Here is a 22,463-nt window from a genome sequence, read left to right as displayed (position 1 = left end):
TTTCAAAGCTTATTCAATGAATTTATATAGCAAATGATTATTTAGTACAAATAAGCATTTATTTAATTTTAATGACAACTTAATTAATTTTAATAGTGACCCTACTACCATAAAAAAGTTTTAATTAGTTAAATAGAAATATTTTTTATATCATATTCATGAATAGCTTAAATTATCATTTAATTCTTTTTTTATAATAAGTAGAGATTTAAAAAAGAAAAAAACATATTCTTATATTCTCATAATTAAGAAAGTAACATAAGTCTAAATAATTTCCAAAATATAATTTTATTACAGCTGAAATGTAGCACAAAATCGCCTTTACATAATTAATTAACCAGTATATGTATAAATAGTTTTTTCGAAAGACGCTTTTCTGACAATTGAAATGTAGCACAAATTTGCCTTCGATACTTGTTAATGCTGAAATCGACCTTTTAAAATACATTTTCGTTATACCCAGACTTTTATCTTGGGGTATTTTTGAGCGGAGAAGGTTTGTGCTAGAGCTTGTGGGTGCGGGGATTTGGTGCGGATTAGAGATCGGGGACTGCTCACTGCCGCTGGCTCTATTTGGCGCTGGTTCAAGCCATGGCGGAGATGCCTCACCTGTGTCATGCTTTGGTATCTTCCCTGCTTTGAACCAACGCCACCGCCACCCCCATCCCGACCTGCTGTTATTCTCCTTCAAAATTCGCCATCATTTCATCTCATAAGCTTCCTTAGTCGTTTACCGCCCCTTAAGCCGCCGGCAATTGAGTGAGAGATAACAAATCATTATCAGTTCCAAAACACTCTCTAACTGAATCGCTCATCTAACTGAATCATCTCCACCGAATCCAGGTTTCAGAGTCAAATCAACATGTCGACTGGTCTCTCTCTCTCTCTCTCTCTCACACACACACACACACACACACACACACACACACAGGCATTTAAGTATTCAAGGGTGATTAGCGTTGAATCTTTCTTTGCCTCCACATTTGTTTCCTGGGGACGATTTCGGTGTGTCAAGTGTGGCGGCTTTGATGCGTGTGTGCTTGTGCTTCGTAAGTACTACGTAACACACAGCGTGTGTTAATTCTATTGCGTTGACTGTTTTATGGCAATTACAGGTGATGGCGGGTCGGGGAAAACATATGAAGAGGCACTAGATGCGATGTCCTCTTTGATTACCCAACGCAATCGTCTAGGTCCGGGCATGCTGAGCAATCGATTTAAGTCATATTTCAAATATTTAAAGGTAATTTAAACTTGTTATTGGCGCCAACGGTATAATGTTATGCTCCACAAGTTTTCTCCGATTGATGGTGTATAATCTGTAATATGCAGATGCTGGACTTGGAGGAGCCAATATCCCAGATGAAAATTATTCACGTGGCAGGCACCAAAGGAAAGGTACAATACCTTCTCATTTGCTAAAGAAGTAGAGAGAGAGAGAGAGAGAAGAAGAAGAAGAAGAAGAAGAAGAAGAAGAAGAAGTTGATAAAAAGAAAAAGAAAAAAAGGAATTTTTTTTTGTTACACTTCATAAATTGAGCATATTATTTTCAATATATTGTCATTGTATAAAATATGGCATGTTTATACCATATTGTAGAGTTCTTCTATTTGATAGGTCTCGCATAACATTGTACAAGTACCTCTTTTCGTGTTGTTGACCTTGCTTTATTATGACAAGTCCGTTTTGTATTCTGCATTGCGTGGTGTGATCATGCCTAGGGAGCAAAAGCGAAATGTCCATCTTGGTATCTCTTAATTTATTTTTTTTATCACGCCCTCAGATTTGTTAATGGTACCATTAAATTTTGATTCCATGTATTATATTTTGGTGTTGCTTATTTAAAAAATTTTGCTTCTGTAGCTCTATATAATTGTCAGCATTTGCACCTTCATAATATGAATATATTTATTTAAGCTTGTTGTGTATAGTGGTAACACCATTCATCTTCCCTTTTGGGATTGAAAAGGGATCAACATGCACATTTACAGAATCTATATTACGCAATTGTGGTTTCCGGACTGGTCTTTTCACATCTCCGCACCTCATTGACATTCGAGAAAGATTCCGCTTGGATGGGTGAGTTATTTATATTTTGTTAATTGATGTGTTAGACTTTTAGTGCTTATTAAAATATACAAGCTAACCAGCCTAATATTATTTATTTATATCTTAAAGTCATGGAATGAGCTTGTTGAACATTAGCACTTATTCTCAATGTTTAAGTATAGGTGTTACAGAAGTGTTTGATTTATCTGGTTTTTCTGATGGACTGTACTAATTGAATGATCTGTTCTGACTATGACTCAAACTGATGGCTTGACCTGCTCCTGGAACATGAGTCTCTTTTAGTCTATGCCACTCGTGGTCCTTGGGGAATATTTGGCTTTACTGGAATGTCTCTTTTTTTTTCAGGGCAAAGGTCACATGTTCTTGTTTATGGTCTTGAGAAGACTTTTTTCTCAACCATTGGGGATTCTTGTTGGTTTCAATTTGCAAGATGATGTCTGCGTCATTACTTAAAATGTGGTTGTAAACTTTTCCATTCTGTTTGTGTTGTAGCATTGATATATGTGAAAAGAAGTTTTTGGCTTACTTTTGGTGGTGTTGGGCTACGCTAAAGGTATGCTTCTTCTATTGACTTTCTTTTGGACTTTACTCAACTCTTGACCTTCATTTTGCCCTTGTATATTTTTTTTGTAAAAATTTTAATGTATTTTAATATGCTTATAATTTATAATAAAGTTATTAGGTCAATTGTTGATTGTAGACTGCTTTCCTGACAAAGCATTTTTGTTGTTGCCCAAGTTAAAGCTTAAGGGCTGAAACTAATGCCTGGTCCAATCCAAGCCTTTGCATGACTATTTTGAGCTCTTATTCAGTTATTCTCTCATTATGGGACTTGATTATATCAAAATGAAGGGACTAGGAAGTGAAATATTTGCGATATTGTCTTAATTACTGATGGGGAAATGCAACTTTTTATTTTTTGAGAGAAAAAGAAAATATATTCATTTTGAGGAAAGAATGTACGAAGAGGAGAATTCAATCCTCTTATAAAAAGAAGAAAGCAAAATAGACTAGAAAACAATCAAAATAAAATCAACTTCCAATCTCTCTGAAAATCCATTATAAAACAGCCAGCTGCAAAAGTCCAGAGAATAATCAAGTACTGAATCCTATCCCAAAGCAAAGTACCAGAATTCCTCTTCCCTGAAAAGATATGAGCATTTATTTCCATCCTAATTCCCCATAAAACTGCAAAGATGCCACAGGCATTTTATTTTTCTTTTGGACAATGAAATATTTTTTACTTGTTTTAATTTCAAAGTTATTCTGTGAGACCATCAGTGTGCTTGATGGGTTTATTGCTGATAGCAAATGTTGTTGCTGATATGCAGGAAAAAACGAATGAAGATATAGCAATGCCTACTTTATTTCACTTCCTTGCATTACTTGCTTTCAAGATATTTGCAGCTGAGCAGGCCTGTGATGCTGTATTATTTATCATTTATTATTGTTTTTGCTAGTTTGTGGATCTTGTATTCATACATGAAGTGGAATTGAAAACTTTAACTTCATGTTGTTGCCATATTTCTATTCAGGTTGATGTTGCTATCTTGGAGGTCGGGATAGGAGGAAAGTTTGATGCAACAAATGTGGTATGAGAAATTGTCAATTGAGCAAGCAATCTAATTAATCACCTAACCTGGAAAAAAATTCATTGGTGATATCTTGATAAAGTCTAACATTCTTTTAACTCACAATGATCAAATATGGTCATTTTGGTTGGAGGAGGAGCTTGTGCTGGGGTGTCTAATTTTTCTTACATTTCAGGTTCAGACCCCTGTTGTGTGTGGTATATCTTCCCTAGGGTATGATCATATGGAAATTCTTGGTTAGTTTTCTATTTAATCTCTAATTTTCTTGGTCACTGCTCGCCATTATTTTCAATGCATGACAATTATTATTGTCAGTGCTTGATCAGATAGGTTGATTAGTTCTTCTGAAATACAATAATACACAATCATTAGAGTGTTATAAACATGTTGCTTTTGCGCGAACCTTTTTTCAGTATAAAATGTGTAGCTGGTTCCAACCTATGTAATAAGGACTTAAATTGCTGGAACAGAAACCTTGTTCCCCCCCCCCCCCCCCCATGTTTCTTTCAAGTTTCGTTGCAAAGTGGAATTTGCTCAACTGGTTGTGCGGCTGACCCAAGAGTTTTATGATAGGTCGTCGGTTAGATAGATACATTCACATGTTCAAAGTAATATGCATGCTCATATTGTTCAAAATCACATGTTCTAATAAATTTCTATGATGCTGTATATTTTGCAACACATAAAGGTGATCTTTGGGTTCCGATTCATAGAAGCTACTTTGAATATGATGCTGCTCTAACAAGAGGCTTAATGTTTTATTTTCTTTATATATTACTGGACTTCAAACAGGACATACTCTTGCTGAAATTGCTGGGGAGAAGGCTGGTATATTCAAGGTGTTCTTTAGAATCCCATTTTGTTAAAACATATAATGTATGCACATGAAAAGTGCTTCTCATATCGAACAAAATTCATTATCTTCTAGTAAATTCCTTTTTTTTTTTTGGGTTTGTTCTTTCTCTCCTTCTTCAATGCAGCATGGAGTTCCAGCCTTTACAGTATCCCAACCTGATGAAGCAATGCGTGTACTTGAAGAGAAAGCTTCCAACTTGGATGTGAGCTGCATTGTTCTTTTCATCCTTTGGTTTGCTTTCACATAGTTGGAAAGTCATAACATATGTAATCAACTTGGAACTAACTCACAATGCCTTGAATCTTCTTACTGTACATTATTTTTTGTTTTGAACTATAATATAGTATCAAGTAGAGATGGATACCCAACCGAGTCACTGTATCTCGTATTCATCAAGGGAGAGAGTTGAAACATGTTCTTGGTAGTTGATTAAATCATAATTTTAAAACCTTCACAAACCAGCTTGGGAGTTTAAGCAAGGGGATAGTCTCTTGGAATTTCCATTTTGGGGGAAATCTCAACGATAGAGAGATTGATGAGTTGGCTGTTTTAACCAGTTAGCTTGATTCTTTTCATGTTTATTTGGGGAGTGATAGAAGGGTTTGGAGTTTAGATCCTACTGGGGATTTCTCTTGTAAATCTTTTTTCCTTTTATTTGATTGACAATCCTAATGAGGATCCTTTAGGTACACTCTTTGATTTGGAAAACTAAAGCTCCCTAAAAAATAGAAGCTTTTATTTGGTCTACGATACTTGATAGAACTAATACTAATGATGTGCTTCAGAAGAGAGGGCCTAATGAGTCCCTATCCGGGATGTTTGTGTCCTTTGTTTGAGTAGCAAGGAGACTTGCTTACACTTGTTTCCTTATTGCTCCTTTACTTGGGCTGTCTGGAATAAATTATTTGGCATATGTGGTGAAGATTGGATTTGTTCCACCACTTTGAAGGTGTTTTGCTCCATCACATTTAGAGGGTTTGGATGAGGGAAGGATAGGAAAGCCTTTTGGCATTGCACTATGATGGCTGTTATTTGGTGTGTTGGTTGGAGAGAAGCGCCAGAATTTTCAAAGGGGTGGCCATAGATAATAATTTGGTTTGGAGTATAGTGGTTTATCTTGCGTCTTTGTGGGTGTCAGCTAATGGCTGTTTACGTCATGTTTCTCTGGGAGAGCTGCAGCAGGACTAGTTGGTTCTGCTTCATTGATTTGGCTTTCATATTATGATGATTTCTTGATGTAATTTTTTGTTATTTTTGTAAAGGGAGGATTTATTATGCTTCCAGTGTTCCTTGCTTTCCCCTTTTTTTCTTTTGTCATACATTCTTATCTCTTCTAATAAATTTCTTTTTTTATCTACCAAAGAAAAAAAAGTCTACATGGACCAATTTTGGTGTGTTTTTTTAGCCATGCTTTCTATTGTAAGCTGGACTTTGTTGTAGGATTTTGAAACTTATGCTAGAAGTCCCACTTCCATTTGCCTGCATAAAATTATTCTAATTTTTATCATGCTGAATTAGGAAGGATCTGCAGCCAAAAATTCCTGATGAGTTACTGAGTTAGTGCCTTAGTGGTGCTATTTGCAGGTAGATGTTCAAGTAGCACCTCCGTTGGATGCCAACTTGCTGAACGGTCTACAACTTGGGCTTGATGGTGAGCATCAGTATGTAAATGCTGGTCTTGCCATTGCACTGTGCTCTACTTGGCTTAAGAGGACTGGCCACATTGATAGAACCTATCCTGACCACGTAAGCAAATTCAATCATATGAATGTTCTGCTTTCCATGCCTTACTTTGGTAGTTTGGCATAATTAGTGCAATTCTTTGTTTCTGCTAGGGCACTCTACCGAAGACATTCATCAAGGGGCTGACAACAGCTAGTTTGCAAGGGCGGGCTCAGGTTGTCCGTGATCAGCTGCATCAGCATATAAATATTGAGAACCCAGGAGATCTGGTGTTCTATTTGGATGGAGCCCATAGTCCTGAAAGCATGGAAGTTTGTGCAAGATGGTTTTGCCTGGCCACTGAAAAAGATAAACACCAAAAGAACTACTTGAATCATGAGCCACAGGTTGAACCTGGATCTTCAAATGAATTGGTTCATGGATACCCTGATGAAACATCCAAGAAGAATTCTGCACAGGTGAAAGCTTAAATCTGTCACCCATGTTGTTTTATGTTCTTTAGATGTTCTCTTATAAAATTTGGGTGTTATAGCTTGATGTACATTGTTGGTCCACAACCTAATAGCTTAAGCTTTAGGTATGGTAATCTAACATGGTATCAAAGTTGATAACTAGGAGGTTCTGGGTTCTTGTTGCTCATGTTTATTGTGCGGTGTTTTATTGTATTTCCTGTTATCGTGTGGCTATATCTCCATGTGCTATCAGGCTGCATGTGCAGGGAAGTGTTAAAGCTTAACATACACTGTTGGCCCACAACTTATCAGCTTAAGCTTTTAGGTAAAGTGGTAATCTAACATGGTATCAGAGCGTATTTCTTCTCTTCTTCTCTCCATCTCTAACTCTACAACAATACACATTGTTGCCTTGTTGGCCCACAACCTAACAGCTTAAGCTTTTAGGTAAAGTGATAATCTTACATTTCGAAAGTTACTTTTGAAATGGATGTTTTATAGCAAGGAAAGATTCAGCTGGAAACACTACTGAAAATATGTCAACCAATGAATGTCCTACAACCTAACCTTATAATTGTGCCTGGAGTGCTGCGAGCAAGACTTCATGCTGCACTTTTATGAAACCTAACTTGTTAAGTTTAATTAAACATTATAACATGGGTATTCGACAGTTAAGCTTGTAAGGCTGTAATGCTTGATGTATTACAGTTCGACAACCTGTCAATCATAATTTTGTGGACAGTAACTATTATCATTTGACACGCAGGGGGAAACATTACTTGTGGGAAATTGGGTGCATTAAATTTCTAAGTAAATAAAATAGCACAGAAGCAATAAATCCACCAAAAATACATGCAATGGAATAAAAAAATTGGAGTGAGTGACAAACGACAATTTTTTAATGGTTTAGCCACCAACTTGGCTTATGCCCATTATCCAGGAAGCTTTTCACTATCAGCAGATCAAATACGCATGTGCTCAGTCTTCTTCTTCTTCTTCGGGTAAACATGTGCTCTTTCTAGCAATAACTCAACTGATTCTGGGCCCTAACCAACTTACAACATGTCAACAACCTAAGGTTCTCAATCCACTCAAAATGAAATGTAGCTCTCTTTCAAACAACTTGGAAGAAGAATAAGCAGGTGCTTCAGCTCAAAGTCTTACAAAAAAGGTATTATAATAAGGTGTAGAGTGAGAAAGAGGAACTCAAAAAACGTTTCAGCACTTTTTTGTGGTCAGTAGAAGATTTCTCTAATGAGCTTTAACATGTGTCATGGTCATCAAATTGGTTCCTGGATGATCCTTCTATGTTTGAACAAATGCTCTTAAATACTGTTGGAGTCTCCATTTCTGGATGAGGATGTCCTGGAATTGCTCTCAAATCTAGAAATAAAATGGAGGGAAAGTGGTAGTGAAGAAAAGTGCAGGGGAAAGGATTTAAGAGTGAGCATGGACACATGAATTAAAAGACTGGCTGGTCTTTTAACTATGTAGCTGGGCTTGCAGAAGAGATGGAGAAGGGGAAAGGAGAAGAAAATTTTAAAACCAATAAGCAAATTAGGTGCAGAATCTTGGAACATAAGGGGATTAAATGACCCTGGTAAGAGGAGAATTGTCTAGAGAGATTGAGAGCTGATGTTTTATGTCTACAAGAAACAAAAGTGGAAGTCATGCATAGAGGCCTGACTCATTGCCTTTGCTGTGGAAGGAAGTTTATTTGGCTCTAAGGAGGAGGTATTTCGGGTATGTGGGATAGCAGAGCAATTATCAAGGTGGAGTCGGTGGTAGGAAAGTGTCCTGCTTCTTGCCATTTTAAAATTGTAGAAGATAAAGTATGGTCCATATGGTGATATTGTCCGGTAGTTTGATGAGAGTAGGAAAAGAGTTTTGGAATATGGAACCTCTTTGTTTTCTCTGCTGCTGGCGGTGGGGAGGTGGGTGGGTGGGTGGGTGTGGTGGTGTTGGATAAAATAGAAGGGCTTTCAAAGGAAAGGAGAACACTGTACATTTAATGACTCAGATGTTCACTATTTTTTTGCTTAGCATTTGGATTTTTTTCACCAGAACACAGTGATTAGCTTGATTGTGTATTCATGTGAGACCATTTGACCTCTTTTTGTACATGGGCTAGCATCCTATTGGTGCCTATTAATATACCTCTATTTTACCAATTGGGGAGAAGAAAAAACCAAAGGCTGTAGTAGCCATTTGAAGTCTTGAAAATTGGAGGCATTTGACAATCTGTAATTGCTCGAAAGATGTGCCCTATGCTTCAATAGATTGCACTCCAAAAATTCACATTACAGGTTGGTTGTAGCAATTAATTTATTTCCTACTAAGTAATTTCAAAAGGTTCTCAAACAAGTTTCCAAGCTTGCAAAGATATTGTTTCAAGATAGAAATGAAAGTAATGAAAAAATATTTGCTAGAGATATTATTAATAACAATTTAAAACTTGAGTATTATAGCACATCTTTCACAAACAAGAGATCATGAGATTACCTGAATATCCAGAACTTTCTAACAATAAGATGTCTCATCAAGCTTTAGGTCAGAGCATATTTTTGAATTTAGAAGACATACAAGATATATTTGCATCTGAAGTTCTTAAATTTCCAGCTAGATAATGCTAGGAGCAGTTGCTCAATACAGTCTCCTCATAAGCCCACTTGTGATTGGCCCATTTGGTTTCATATGGGCTACCTATTTGACTCTTAACCATAATTTATGAAAAAGAAATTTTAAAATGAGGAATACTAGGAGCATTTGCTCCATGCAGTCTCTTAATGCACTCTCCTTATAATTGACTCACTTAGCATTTGAGAAAAAAAAGGGCTACATGGTTAACTGCATAACTCTCAATATAATTATGACAGATAATATAATATTACGTTGCATTGAGAATCCAAAACCATATAAAGTGGTTACGTCCGATTATGCTGCAAGAAAATGATTGCAACAAGATTGTATATGGAGAGTGTATTCAGCAACTCCAGCATTCTTCTAAAAAACTTGTACCGTTGAAGATCTAAAACTGTTCAAGTTGGGGAACCCATATCATGGTTGGAGAAAATGTTCAAGTGGATCAATCATAGGGAAAGGTATGAAGAGGCATGGTGCAGCTGTTCCTCTTACTTGCAATTTGAAAATATTCCCCTAATATTTAAATCAAATCAAATATTTTTCAAAAGAAATATTTGACAAAGTATATCTTATGTTAATGGCATTCTAAGATGGAACTGCACATAAACCTTATTGAACGCTAGATTAATAAGTTAGGATATAGGAAATACATTGCTCACGTTTAAAAGTTGGAAGGATATTCCAGGAAAACATCTGGCAAGCATTAGATGATCAACTAGATGTCTTCCTAGAAAGTTGTAACTAAAATTTAAAAATGTCAAGTCCTTGTGGCTATAATGTATAGTGAGACATCTCAAGTAGAGAGCGAGGTATCTCATATTAATGCTGCTTCAAAGGATTTAACATGCTTATAAGATACACAAATCATTGTGCACACATATCAATTTCATTAAACAGAAAAAAAACTAAGTTAGAGATTAACATTTGTTTCTCATTTTCTCTAATGACATCAATGCCAAAAGTTGGTGCCACACTTATATGATTTTCTCTGCCGAATAAATGCACTTTCATTTCTTGGATGCAGCAATTTTATGACTTTTTTCCAGTGATACGTAGCTTAACAATTACATTAATTTCTCACTCACAACCATCAAAGTTTAATATATTCCTCCTGTCATGTGATGTAGTGCAGACAATACATATGTTTGCATGTGCATTTTATTTCTCGTTATAGCCTGTGGATATCTTGGATGCATCACAAATCCAACTCCTGAAAATTTTGACAAAGTTCGTAGATAAATGTTAGATCAGTTACATTTGGCATAAAGTCTGAGAAGTAAGTCTGGGATGGATGAGAATGGCTGGGATACCAATGTTAATTTAAATGTTCTTTGGGGAGACCATGGAGGTCCATTTCTTAGATTTATCCTTCTTTCACCCTTCACACTAAACTGGCGGGGAGGTGTTCTCATATCCGCTTTTGGGAAGACCATTGGCTGGGAAATGCACCATTTTCCACTTCTTTTCCTTAGTCTCTTTCATTTAAGCTCCGAGCAAAATAAAGCCATTTCTCTCTTTCTTGGTGACTTGAGCAGTCCTTTGGTGTCACAAGTAGGTTTGTTAGTTTTGTGTCTGTTTCGGGCCTCTGTTAAAGACCAGTTGGGCCGGTCATGCTTTAAGCAGACCTGGAACCCTTGGCCTAATTTAGCCCATGCATATTCCATATTTCATTTAGTAGTTACGTAGAACGAATCTTCCTGTTTGCAGCAGTTAGAGGAGAGAGAAAGTTAGTTCCCTTTATCAAGGGAATTGAACCAACTCGCTGGACATTCAGAATTGGCTAAGCTAAATCTGGGTCTGGAGGATGCTCCCTTAAAAGAGCTTGGTTCCTTTCCCCTGTGATTATTTTCTTTCTCAGTTCCTGTAGTTTCAATCTTTTGGCATAAATTCATCACAATCATTCCACAATTCTATCATTCCTCTCATTTCTTTTCTACTTCATTCCATCATCTGTCATAAATCCGTATTATTACAGACCATAAACACAGGTACAAGCACAGATTTGTTACAACTGGTATCAGAGCCGGCAGTTCTCCGGCTGGTTCCACCATTCCCGACAATCCATTTCATCATCAGACCTTCATTCAGCCACTCATCTTGGCAATAATCTTCATCAACAACTCAACCCACCAGCAATTCATCTCGGCAGCAGATTGTATTCCATCCACTCATGGCAGATAATACACGCCTCAAGGATCTTAGCACCACTATGGCCAACCTGCAGAAGCAACAAGAAGCACTAAGTCAGCAACAACATCGACAACAGGAGGAAACAAGGAAGTCAATAGCAGATTTGACAGCTGAAACAAGGCAGTCTATAGCAGAAATGGCTGCACATTTCAGCTCATTTGCAGCTGAGATGAGGGCCCTTCACCGTGAACCACCTATGCTAGACCCACCCAAAGGCAATTATAGACCACCACCAGCTTATGATGACACTAAGGATGACAATGATTTGGTGCAAATCCGACCAGCTAGGCTCGAGTTTCCTAAGTTTGAAGGTATGGATCCTACCGGTTGGCTTTTCAAGGTTAATCACTACTTTAAATTTCAGCAAACCCCTCCGAATCATAAGCTCTTCTTAGCCTCTTTTCACATGGAGGGAAAAGCCTTGGTATGGTACCAAGATATGGAGGATTCAGGATTACTTACTAGTTGGGAGGCTTTTGTCAAGGCTTTGTTGGCTAGGTTTGGTCCTCAATCTTATGATGACCCGATGGAGGCTTTGACCAAACTTAAGCAAACCTCTAGTGTGAAGCATATAAGGAGCAATTTGAATTCCTCTCTAATAGGTTGAGAAGATTACCCGAGGACTATAGGTTGAGCTGTTTCATTGGTGGATTGAAGGATGAAATTCGGTTTTATGTCAAAACCCTTAACCCCCTTACTATTCCACAAGCCTATGGCATTGCTAAGTTACAAGAGGAGCATCAATGGGCTCTCAAAAAGTCACTATTCCCCAAAACTCACCATCAACCAGCAACCACAACTCACTCTCAGCCTTACAACCCTCCTAATTATCCAAAACAGCAGCCTAAACCCATGACCACCAACCAAATTACCAAAATGACTCCAAATCAGCTGAAGGAAAAGAGAGATAAAGGCCTATGTTTCAATTGTGATGCCAAATGGCACCCGGGTCATAAATGTGGGGGTCCCAAATTGTTTTTGCTGGAAGGCAATGAGCTCAATGTCTTGAATGATCAGGTGCATACGTTGGAGGAAATTTTGAATGAGGGAGATGAAGGAGTAATGGTAAACCATGATGAATTGCTGGCTGATCCGAATGAAGGAAACACACTTGAAATTACTCTCCATGCTATGGTTGGGTCTATTAGTCCCAAAACCATGAGACTTGTGGGGAAAATTAAGGGGGAGCAAGTGGTAATTCTCATTGATAGTGGGAGCACTCATAATTTTGTGGATTCAGCTGTCATTAAGAAGTTGAATTGGCCAGTTAAAGCACAAGGGCAGATTCGGGTGAGGGTTGCTAATGGGCAAGAAGTGACTAGTGAAGGAAGGTGTTTGAATCTTCCCATAACCCTTCAAGGGTACGTGGGGAAAGTGGATGTGTATATGCTTGTTTTGGCTGGTTGTGATATGGTGCTGGGAGTACAATGGCTTAGCACTTTGGGTCCTATTCTATGGGATTTCACCCCCATCTCTCTTGTCGTATGCGTCGAAGCGGCTCGACGAACTGTGTCAATCAATTAATTGATTCCCGCCTGCAAGCCCACGCAGAGTAACAATCTCCCCGGCCGAGGAAGAGGAAGGGAAATTGTTTGTTAATTTATATATATGTATTTCCTAAATAGCTCATCTTAATTTTTTATTTGGGGGAGCGTGAGAACAATGCTGTGTGGTGGTCCCTGCCTGCCTTTGAGGGGGCAGAAGAGGCGGTGATCGTTGTTCTTGCCTTTGGGGCCGATGGATTCCTGCTTTTCTGTCATGGGCCTCCGACGGATTTCCAGTTTCTAGGCTCTTCAACCTCTTTTAAACATCATCACTGGGAATCGATGCACACCTGCCCCCCCACTGGATCGATCTCAACTCAGCTTCTTCTTTGCATTCTCCTTCTTATACAGTTTCAGCAAAGATGTCTTCTTCAAGACCCAGCCACTCTTCCAGTAATACAGGCCGATCAAAACACAGTGCTAGGATCATTGCTCAGACCACAGTCGATGCAAAGCTCCATGCAGATTTTGAGGAGTCAGGTGATTCCTTTGACTACTCAAGTTCAGTGCGTTTTACTGGTAAAGTTGGCGATGGAGATCAACAACCTAGGTCTGATAAAGTGACCACAGCTTACCTCCATCACATACAGAAGGGCAAGCTTATCCAGCCATTTGGGTGTTTGTTAGCTATAGATGAGAAAACTTTCAAAGTCATTGCCTACAGTGAAAATGTTCCTGAAATGCTAACTATGGTGAGTCATGCAGTTCCAAGTGTTGGGGACCACCCAGTTCTCGGCATTGGAACAGATGTGAGGACTATATTTGCTACCCCCAGTGCTGCAGCTTTGCAGAAGCCTTAGGATTTGGGGAAGTTTCTCTGTTAAATCCCATCTTGATCCATTGCAAAACTTCTGGGAAACCTTTTTATGCAATTGTACACAGAGTAACAGGTAGCTTGATTATTGACTTTGAACCTGTGAAGCCTTACGAAGTTCCCATGACTGCTGCTGGGGCCCTGCAATCGTACAAGCTTGCAGCTAAGGCAATTGCTTGATTGCAGTCATTGCCCAGTGGAAGCATGGAAAGACTTTGTGATACAATGGTTCAAGAAGTTTTTGAGCCCTACAAGTTTCATGAGGACGATCATGGGGAGGTTTTGTCAGAGATCACAAAGCCAGGCCTTGAGCCTTATCTGGGTTTGCATTATCCAGCTACAGATATTCCTCGAGCTGCCAGATTTTTATTTATGAAGAATAAAGTCCAAATGATCTGCGATTGTTGGGCTACACATGTTAAGATTCTTCAAGACGAGAAACTTCCATTTGATTTAACCTTGTGTGGTTCAACCCTAAGGGCCCCTCACAGTTGCCATATACAGTATATGGAGAATATGAATTCAATTGCTTCTCTGGTTATGTCAGTTGTAGTCAACGAGGGAGATGAAGAAGGTGAGAGCTCTGCTTCTGTACAACCACAAAAGAGAAAAAGACTTTGGGGCTTGGTGGTAGGCCATAACGCAAGCCCAAGGTTTGTTCCCTTCCCCTTACGGTATGCCTGTGAGTTTCTAGCTCAAGTATTCGCTATCCATGTGAACAAGGAGTTAGAATTAGAAAATCAAATTCTTGAGAAGAACATCCTGCGAACACAGACACTATTCTGTGACATGCTGATGCGAGATGCGCCCTTAGGCATTGTGACCCAGAGCCCAAACATAATGGATCTTGTGAAGTGTGACGGGGCTGCCCTTCTATACAAAAATAAGATATGGAGATTGGGATTAACACCAAGTGACATCCAGTTGCGTGATATAGCATTATGGCTGTCAGAGTATCATATGGATTCTACAGGTTTGAGTACAGATAGTTTGTACGATGCAGGGTTTCCGGGGGCTCTTGCTTTTGGAGATGTAGTTTGTGGTATGGCAGCTGTCAGAATAACATCCAAGGACATGCTTTTTTGGTTCCGGTCTCACACTGCTGCAGAAATTCGCTGGGGTGGTGCAAAGCATGAACCAGGGGAGAAGGATGATGGTAGGAAGATGCACCCAAGATCTTCTTTCAAAGCTTTCCTCGAAGTGGTTAAAACAAGGAGTTTGCCTTGGAAGGATTATGAGATGGATGCAATCCATTCTTTACAGCTTATCCTGCGGAATGCTTTCAAGGATGTGGAATCCGTGGATCTGAGCACTAATACAATTCAGACAAGGATTGGGGACATCAAAATTGAAGGAGTGCAGGAACTGGAGGCAGTGACGAGTGAAATGGTGTGTTTGATTGAAACAGCTTCAGTCCCAATCTTGGCGGTTGATGGTGATGGTCTGGTTAATGGATGGAATACAAAAATTGCAGAGTTAACTGGTCTCTTGGTTGATAAGGCAATTGGGAAGCATCTGCTTACACTGGTGGAAGATTCTTCTGCTGATGTAGTTAGAAGGATGTTGTACTCAGCATTGCAGGGCAAAGAGGAGCAAAATATCCAATTTGAGATTAAGACGCATGGGACTAGGAGAGACTCTGGTCCCATTAGCTTAGTTGTGAATGCTTGTGCAAGCAGGGACCTTCATCAAAATGTTGTCGGGGTATGCTTTGTAGCCCAAGATATAACCAGTCAGAAAATAGTCATGGACAAATTCACTCGAATTGAGGGAGACTACAAAGCAATAGTACAGAGCCCAAACCCATTGATCCCGCCAATATTTGGCACAGATGAATTTGGTTGGTGTTCTGAGTGGAATCCAGCAATGACAAACTTATCTGGATGGAACCGAGAGGAAGTTATTGATAAAATGCTTTTGGGTGAGGTTTTTGGGACCCACAAATCAAGCTGCCATCTCAAGAACCAAGCAGCTTTGTTAATCTTGGTATTGTACTCAATAATGTTATGACTGGTCAAGGTTCTGAGAAGGTTTCATTTGGTTTTTTTGCACGGAGTGGGAAGTGTTGGGCTTTTGTGGAGCCTAGTTATGTTTTGATTTGGATGACGACCCGACCTCTATTTAATTAGAGATTTCTATCCTAAAGCCTTCGCTCCATGGACTAAGCGGTACAAGCCGTACTCGTGAGGGTGCCCCCGGGGAAAATTTTTGGAGCCCATTCGGAACGGAACACTAGGCGCAACATATAAAAGGGTGCTTTCGGGTGATTAGGGTTTTTAGTGGTTGTATCCGCGAGAGAGAACGAGTGCGAGAGAATTGTATCGCCACACTCTCTGTGCTTTCTTCCTGATAATATTGAAATCCCTGCAACTCCGTGGACGTAGGCAAAATTGCCGAACCACGTAAATATTATCTTGTGCGTGTGATTGAATTTTTCTTTGGCGTTATTCTTTCTCTATCTGTTTCTCACAGGTTTCGGGAATTTGTTCGTATATTCCTAACAGGAAGTACATAGAATGCCTTTTGTGTGTGAGCAAGAAAGTGGACAGAGACGGGGCAATCACTGGTATCTTTTGCTTCCTGCAGCTTGCTAGTCAAGAGCTGCAACAAGCACTCCATGTTCAGCGGCTGTCAGAGCGAACTGCCTTGAACAGGTTGAAAGCATTGTCCTATATTAAAAGGCAGATTAGGAATCCTCTATCTGGGATTATGTTTTCCCGGAAGATGTTGGAGGGTACTGACCTGGGAGAAGAACAAAAACAGCTTCTGCATACAAGTGCCCAGTGCCAGCATCAGCTCAACAGAATTCTTGATGACACTGATCTTGATTGCATAATTGATGGGTACTTGGATCTAGAAATGGTTGAGTTTACTTTGCACGAGGTACTGACTACTTCCATCAGTCAAGTAATGATGAAGAGCAATGAGAAAGGTATTTGGATAATTAATGATATACAAGAAGAAGTGATGGCTAAAACCTTCTTTGGAGACAGTTTGAGGCTTCAACAGGTCCTAGCTTTATTTCTTGTTGATATCTGTGAATTTTACCCCAAATGGTGGCCAGCTTGGTGTTGCTGGAAGTTTGACCAAGGATCGGTTAGGAGAAACTGTTCAACTTGCACATTTGGAATTCAGGATATGGCATGCTGGTGGTGGGGTACCTGAAGAATTGTTGAACCAGATGTTTGGGAATAATGGGGATGCATCTGAGGAGGGCATTAGTCTGCTGGTGAGCAGGAAGCTGGTGAAGATGATGAATGGGGACGTGCAGTATCTGAGGGAAGCGGGGAAGTCAACCTTCATCATAGCCGTTGAACTTGCTATGGCTCAATAATGATATTTTGAGACCTAATAAAATGTTTTTGCGCTTGGGTTTTTTTTTCATTGTACAGTTGAAGAATATTAGGATGAATGTTGATCTCTCTCTCTCAAAAAAAAAGGAAAAAAAAAGAAAAAAAAAAAAGAAAAAAAAAAAACATAAAAGACTATGCGGTTTACTTGGAATGATACACCATTGGTGCTACAAGGATTAACATCAAAAAACTTGTTGGAGGAGCAATTGTTCTACAAAAAGCATCCCTTTGAGAGAAGGGGAGTGACGTTACAGCTGCTGGACCAAGCTAAAGAGGAAGAGAAAGGAGCTGAATATGATGTTATTTCTGCAGTTTTGACCAATTTCCAGCATGTCTTCGAAGAACCTAGAGGGTTACCACCTAGAAGAGCTCAAGATCGTGCCATACCTTTGATTGAGGGAGCACAACCAATTTGTGTTCGGCCTTACCGTTACCCATTTTTTCAAAAAGAAGAGATAGAGAAGATTGTCCGGAAGTTGTTGGGATTAGGCACTATTTGGCCAAGCCAAAGCCCATTTTCTTCCCCCGTTTTGCTGGTAAGGAAAGCAGATGATACTTGGCGTATGTGTGTGGATTATAGGGCCTTGAACCTAGTCACGGTTAAGGACAAATTTTCGATACCCGTGATCAATGAATTGTTGGATGAATTGAATGGGGCAGCGATTTTCTCTAAGCTGGATTTAAGGTCCGGTTATCATCAAATTCGGGTTAAGGATGAAGATATTCTTAAGACGGCATTTAGGACACACGAGGGTCATTATGAGTTCCTAGTGATGCCGTTTGGGTTGAACAACGCACCATCCACTTTCCAATCGCTGATGAATGAGATATTTGGGCCCTTCCTAAGAAGGTTTATCTTGGTTTTCTTTGATGACATTCTAATCTATAGTAGGAGCATGTTAGGCACTTGGAAGTAACTTTGAAGCCGCTGGAACTGCACCAGCTGTATGCAAAACGATCCAAATGCAGATTTGGATGCAAGCAAGTTGAATATTTGGGTCATTTGGTGTCTAAGGAGGGAGTGCAAGCCGACCCCTCAAAGTTGAGAGCAATGGTGGAGTGGCCTTTCCCCGCCACACTCAAGTCCTTGAGGGGCTTCTTGGGCCTTACCGGGTATTATAGAAAGTTTAGTAGGGGATATGGCACCATAGCTGCCCCCCTAACGACACTATTGAAGAAGAATTCTTTTAAGTGGAATGAGGAGGCTGAAGAGGCATTTAAGAGGTTAAAGGAGGCTGTTACTAGCCCCCCCATGCTGGTACTACCAGATTTTAACAAGAGGTTTGAGATTGAATGTGATGCATCGGGGGTGGGAATTGGAGCGGTGTTAATGCAGGAAAAAAGGCTGATTGCTTTTTACAGTCAGGACTTAAAGGGTAAGGCTTTGGGGTTGTCTACATATGAAAAGGAGTTGCTGGCCCTAGTATCGGAAATTTGCAAATGGAGACCCTATTTACTTGGAAAGCCCTTTATAGTCAAAACTGACCAGCAGAGCCTAAAATACCTCCAAGAGCAGAAAATTGGTACCCCAATGCAGCAGAAATGGGTCACCAAACTCCTGGGGTATGACTTTTGTTAAAATGTCAACCTAGAATATCTTTGTAAATAAAAAACAAATTAGGAAAGTGAGTAATTAGTGAGTAATTATGGGGGATTTGATTTCATTTGATAGGAAGTTATTTCCTTGATTAGAATAGGTTATTGTATTATATATTGGATTGTACGTAAGAACAAAATTATGAAGGAAATATTTTTTCCAATCTTTTCTTCTTTCATGGTATTAGAGCTAGGGTTTCTTAAACCTAGCTAAAACAATGGCTGACAGCAGAGACTCTATTTCCTCTGCAAACATCACCGGTGATTCAGAGGTTACGTCCGGTGGGAGTTTGAATGATAACACAGTTTTTCCATTTTCACTGGAAAAATTAAACGGAAAAAAATTCCGTGAATGGGCTCAGTCCATTAAACTAGTAATTGAGGGAAAAGGAAAGCTTGGTTACCTTACCGGTGAGCGAAGGAAACCAGATCCATCCAACGCCGTCGCCTTGCAAAGATGGAGGTCCGAAAATTCCATGGTCACGGCTTGGCTTGTCAATTCAATGCAACCATCAATCGGAAAAATTTATTTGTTTTTGCCGACGGCGAAGGAGGTTTGGGAAGCTGTACGTGAGACGTACTCCGATGGCGAGAGTTACTCTCAAATCTTCGACATCAAGACCCGATTGTGGCAGATGAGGCAAGGAGAGAGAGGGGTTACCGAGTATTTCATGGAGATGAGTCATCTCTGGCAGGAGCTCGTTCTGAGCATCGACGAAGAGTGGGAGTGCTCTGGCGATAGCACGCGATACCGAAGGAGGCTCGAAAACGAGAGGTTCTTCGAGTTTCTTGCCGGCCTGAATCGAGAGCTCAACGACGTGAGGGGACGGATCCTTGGCCGGCGCCCTCTCCCTTCAACCCGAGAAGTTTTCGCAGACGTCAAGCGTGAGGAGAACAGGAGATGGGTAATGTTGTGACCCCAAAATGATTCCGCTGGGCTGAACCCGGCTACACGTGGATCTGCCCAAAAATTAGATGGGCCTCACGCCGGGTCGGATGCTTCAGCCCTTACATTAAAAGGCCCAGGAGGACCTAGTCAACAGCCACAAAGAGGTAAAATGTGGTGTGAACATTGTCGAAAAACAGGTCATTCAAAAAATACCTGCACGGAGATTCATGGAAAACCGGCAGACTGGAAACCGAGACAATACCACAAAAATCGTGGGTACTAGGCCAAAACTGGCGGGTCAAATGAAAGATCACAAGGAGAGAACAATGATACCTCATCCGGCAGTGTATTCAGTCCCGAACAGTTGGATCAGTTATATAAGATGTTTTCATCAATGCAAACATCGGGTCAGTCTTCCTCTGGTTCTCTGGCTCATCAAGGTAATCATCTGACAGCTTTAAAAACCACATCTTGTTACAAGTGTCCTTGGATAATTGATTCGGGTGCGTCCGATCATATGACTGGGTCATATCAATATTTTTCATCCTACTCCCCATATGCCGGGAATTTGAAGGTAAAAATTGCAGATGGATCTCTCTCACTAGTTCCTGGAAAAGGAAGTATTCGCATATCTGATTCCTTAACTTTACAATCAGTCTTACATGTCCCCAAGTTATCCTGCAATCTGTTATCTATTAGTCAGTTAACAAAAGACTCAAATTGTTCCGCTAAATTTGTTTCCTCCCATTGTGCTTTTCAGGACCTATCATCGGGGAAGACGATTGGCACTGCTAAAGCGTATGAGGGACTCTACTACTTTGAGGAGGCAAGTTTGAGTGAATTATGTAATACTGCAATTTGTGATTCTGCATCTACTTCTAAAAATAGTGAACTTTTATTATGACATTCACGGATGGGTCATCCCAATTTTCAATATTTAAAACGTTTCCTTCTCTTTGTTCAAATAAAATGGCTTCTGAGTTTCAATGTGAAGTATGTGAGCTTACTAAACATCGTCGTACTTCGTTTCCATCATCCATATACAAACCATCTCGCCCATTTGCTATGTTTCACAGCGATGTATGGGGTCCCTCACGTTCCCTAAATCGCACCAATACAAAATGGTTTGTGACCTTTATCGATGACCATACTCGTCTTTGTTGGGTCTACTTACTGAAAGACAAAACTGAAGTCCATTCCATTTTTATCAATTTTCATACCATGATTCATACACAGTTCCAGACTCATATTCAGATCCTACGTACTGATAATGGTACGGAATATTTCAATACCATCCTCGGAACTTATCTTCAAGATCATGGGATTGTTCATCAAAGTTCTTGTGTGGATACTCCTCAACAAAAAGGGGTTGCTGAACGAAAAAATGGACATATACTTGAAGTCGCCCGGGCTTTAATGTTTACTACCCACATGAAACATTATTTTTGGGGCGATGCCATTTTAACAGCCACACATCTCATTAATCGAATGCCAAGTCGAGTACTCTCATTTGTCACTCCTCTATAGAAATTTCAGGAAAACTTTCCTAACTCTCGACTCCCTTCCAGTCTCCCACTGAAAATTTTTGGCTGTACTGCGTTTGTTCATGTCCATGCACACCACCGCGATAAATTGGATCCTCGTGCCATTAAATGTGTTTTCATTGGTTATTCACCTACCCAAAAAGGATACAAAGGCTATGACCCGGTCTCAAAACTTCTGTTCGTTAGTCTTGATGTCACCTTTTTTGAAATCACTCCTTATTTCTCAAAGCCCTCTCTTCAGGGGGAGAAATGGAGGAGTGAAGATCGCTTCTTTGATCCTTTTACTATTGAATACTCGGTTACTCCAGTTACTTCATTCCCTGGCCCGTCTATTGAGTCTTCCATGTACTTCCTGATCTGCCAAACACAACTGAACACTTACCCTCAGGGGGAGATGCAGGAGAACAAAACAACGCAGACATACTGGTTTACTCAAGAAAGCCGAAAACAAAGGAGAAGGAGAACCTCATATGTGAAGCACCAATAGCGTTGGACCCGATGACGGCTCCGAATAATCATGATCTGGTAATTTAGTCTTCTTCTGACAATTCTGCACCTGATGATATCAATCTACCTATTGCAATCAGAAAACAAACCAGGTCATGTACTCAATATCCTTGGTCGAAATACATGTCTTATAAAAGCTTGTCTACAGGATATCGTGCATTTGTCTCTAATTTGGACAGGGCGAAAGTACCAAAAAACATTCAGGAAGCTCTAGAAATACCAGAATGGAGAGAGGCAGTCTTGGAAGAAATGCGAGCCCTAGAAAAAAATGGAACTTGGAAGTTGACAGATCTACTGAAAGGGAAGAAGCCAGTAGGTTGTAAATGGGTTTTCACAGTGAAATGTAAATCTGATGGAACAGTTGAAAGATATAAAGCCAGACTTGTTGCAAAAGGCTTTACACAGACCTACGACATTGACTATACTGAGACATTTGCACCAGTGGCAAACTTAAATACAGTTCGGGTTCTCTTGTCCCTGGCACCCAATTTAGATTGGCCACTACAACAGCTTGATATCAAAAATGCTTTCTTAAATGGAGAATTAGAAGAGGAAGTTTACATGACTATACCACCAGGATTCAGTAGAACAGGTGAAGAAGACAGAGTGTGTAAACTAAAGAAATCGTTATATGGCCTCAAACAATCTCCAAGAGCGTGGTTCGACAGATTCGCAAAGGTACTAAAGAATCAAGGTTATCGACAAGGGCAATCAGACCATACACTATTCT

General features: G+C 39.8%; 1 protein-coding gene and 1 pseudogene across 2 annotated transcripts in view; both read left to right on the top strand.

Annotated features, from left to right (window-relative positions):
• The first annotated feature begins 469 nt into the window (after positions 1-469).
• LOC131165930 (folylpolyglutamate synthase-like) overlaps positions 470-22,463 on the top strand; it is a 34,073-nt gene continuing 12,079 nt past the window's right edge. Inside the window, exons 1-12 of one of the 2 annotated variants that reach the window (XM_058124110.1) lie at positions 470-872; positions 1,116-1,243; positions 1,333-1,398; positions 1,970-2,079; positions 2,563-2,623; positions 3,402-3,485; positions 3,606-3,662; positions 3,838-3,898; positions 4,455-4,501; positions 4,643-4,720; positions 6,103-6,264; positions 6,354-6,659. In XM_058124110.1, the coding sequence (XP_057980093.1) occupies positions 863-872; positions 1,116-1,243; positions 1,333-1,398; positions 1,970-2,079; positions 2,563-2,623; positions 3,402-3,485; positions 3,606-3,662; positions 3,838-3,898; positions 4,455-4,501; positions 4,643-4,720; positions 6,103-6,264; positions 6,354-6,659 (1,170 nt within the window). In that variant the 5' untranslated portion in view covers positions 470-862. Of the gene's footprint in view, positions 873-1,115; positions 1,244-1,332; positions 1,399-1,969; positions 2,080-2,562; positions 2,624-3,401; positions 3,486-3,605; positions 3,663-3,837; positions 3,899-4,454; positions 4,502-4,642; positions 4,721-6,087; positions 6,265-6,353; positions 6,660-22,463 lie in introns of both variants that reach the window. The other variant, XM_058124109.1, reaches the window with a different exon arrangement.
• Positions 13,280-17,244, top strand: LOC131165929 (phytochrome A-like; annotated as a pseudogene).

The sequence above is a fragment of the Malania oleifera genome, chromosome 10 (genome assembly GCF_029873635.1).
Source record: "Malania oleifera isolate guangnan ecotype guangnan chromosome 10, ASM2987363v1, whole genome shotgun sequence".
NCBI lineage: Eukaryota > Viridiplantae > Streptophyta > Magnoliopsida > Santalales > Ximeniaceae > Malania > Malania oleifera.
Note: the sequence above shows the minus strand (reverse complement) of the source record. Positions and strands in the feature narration are given on the sequence as shown.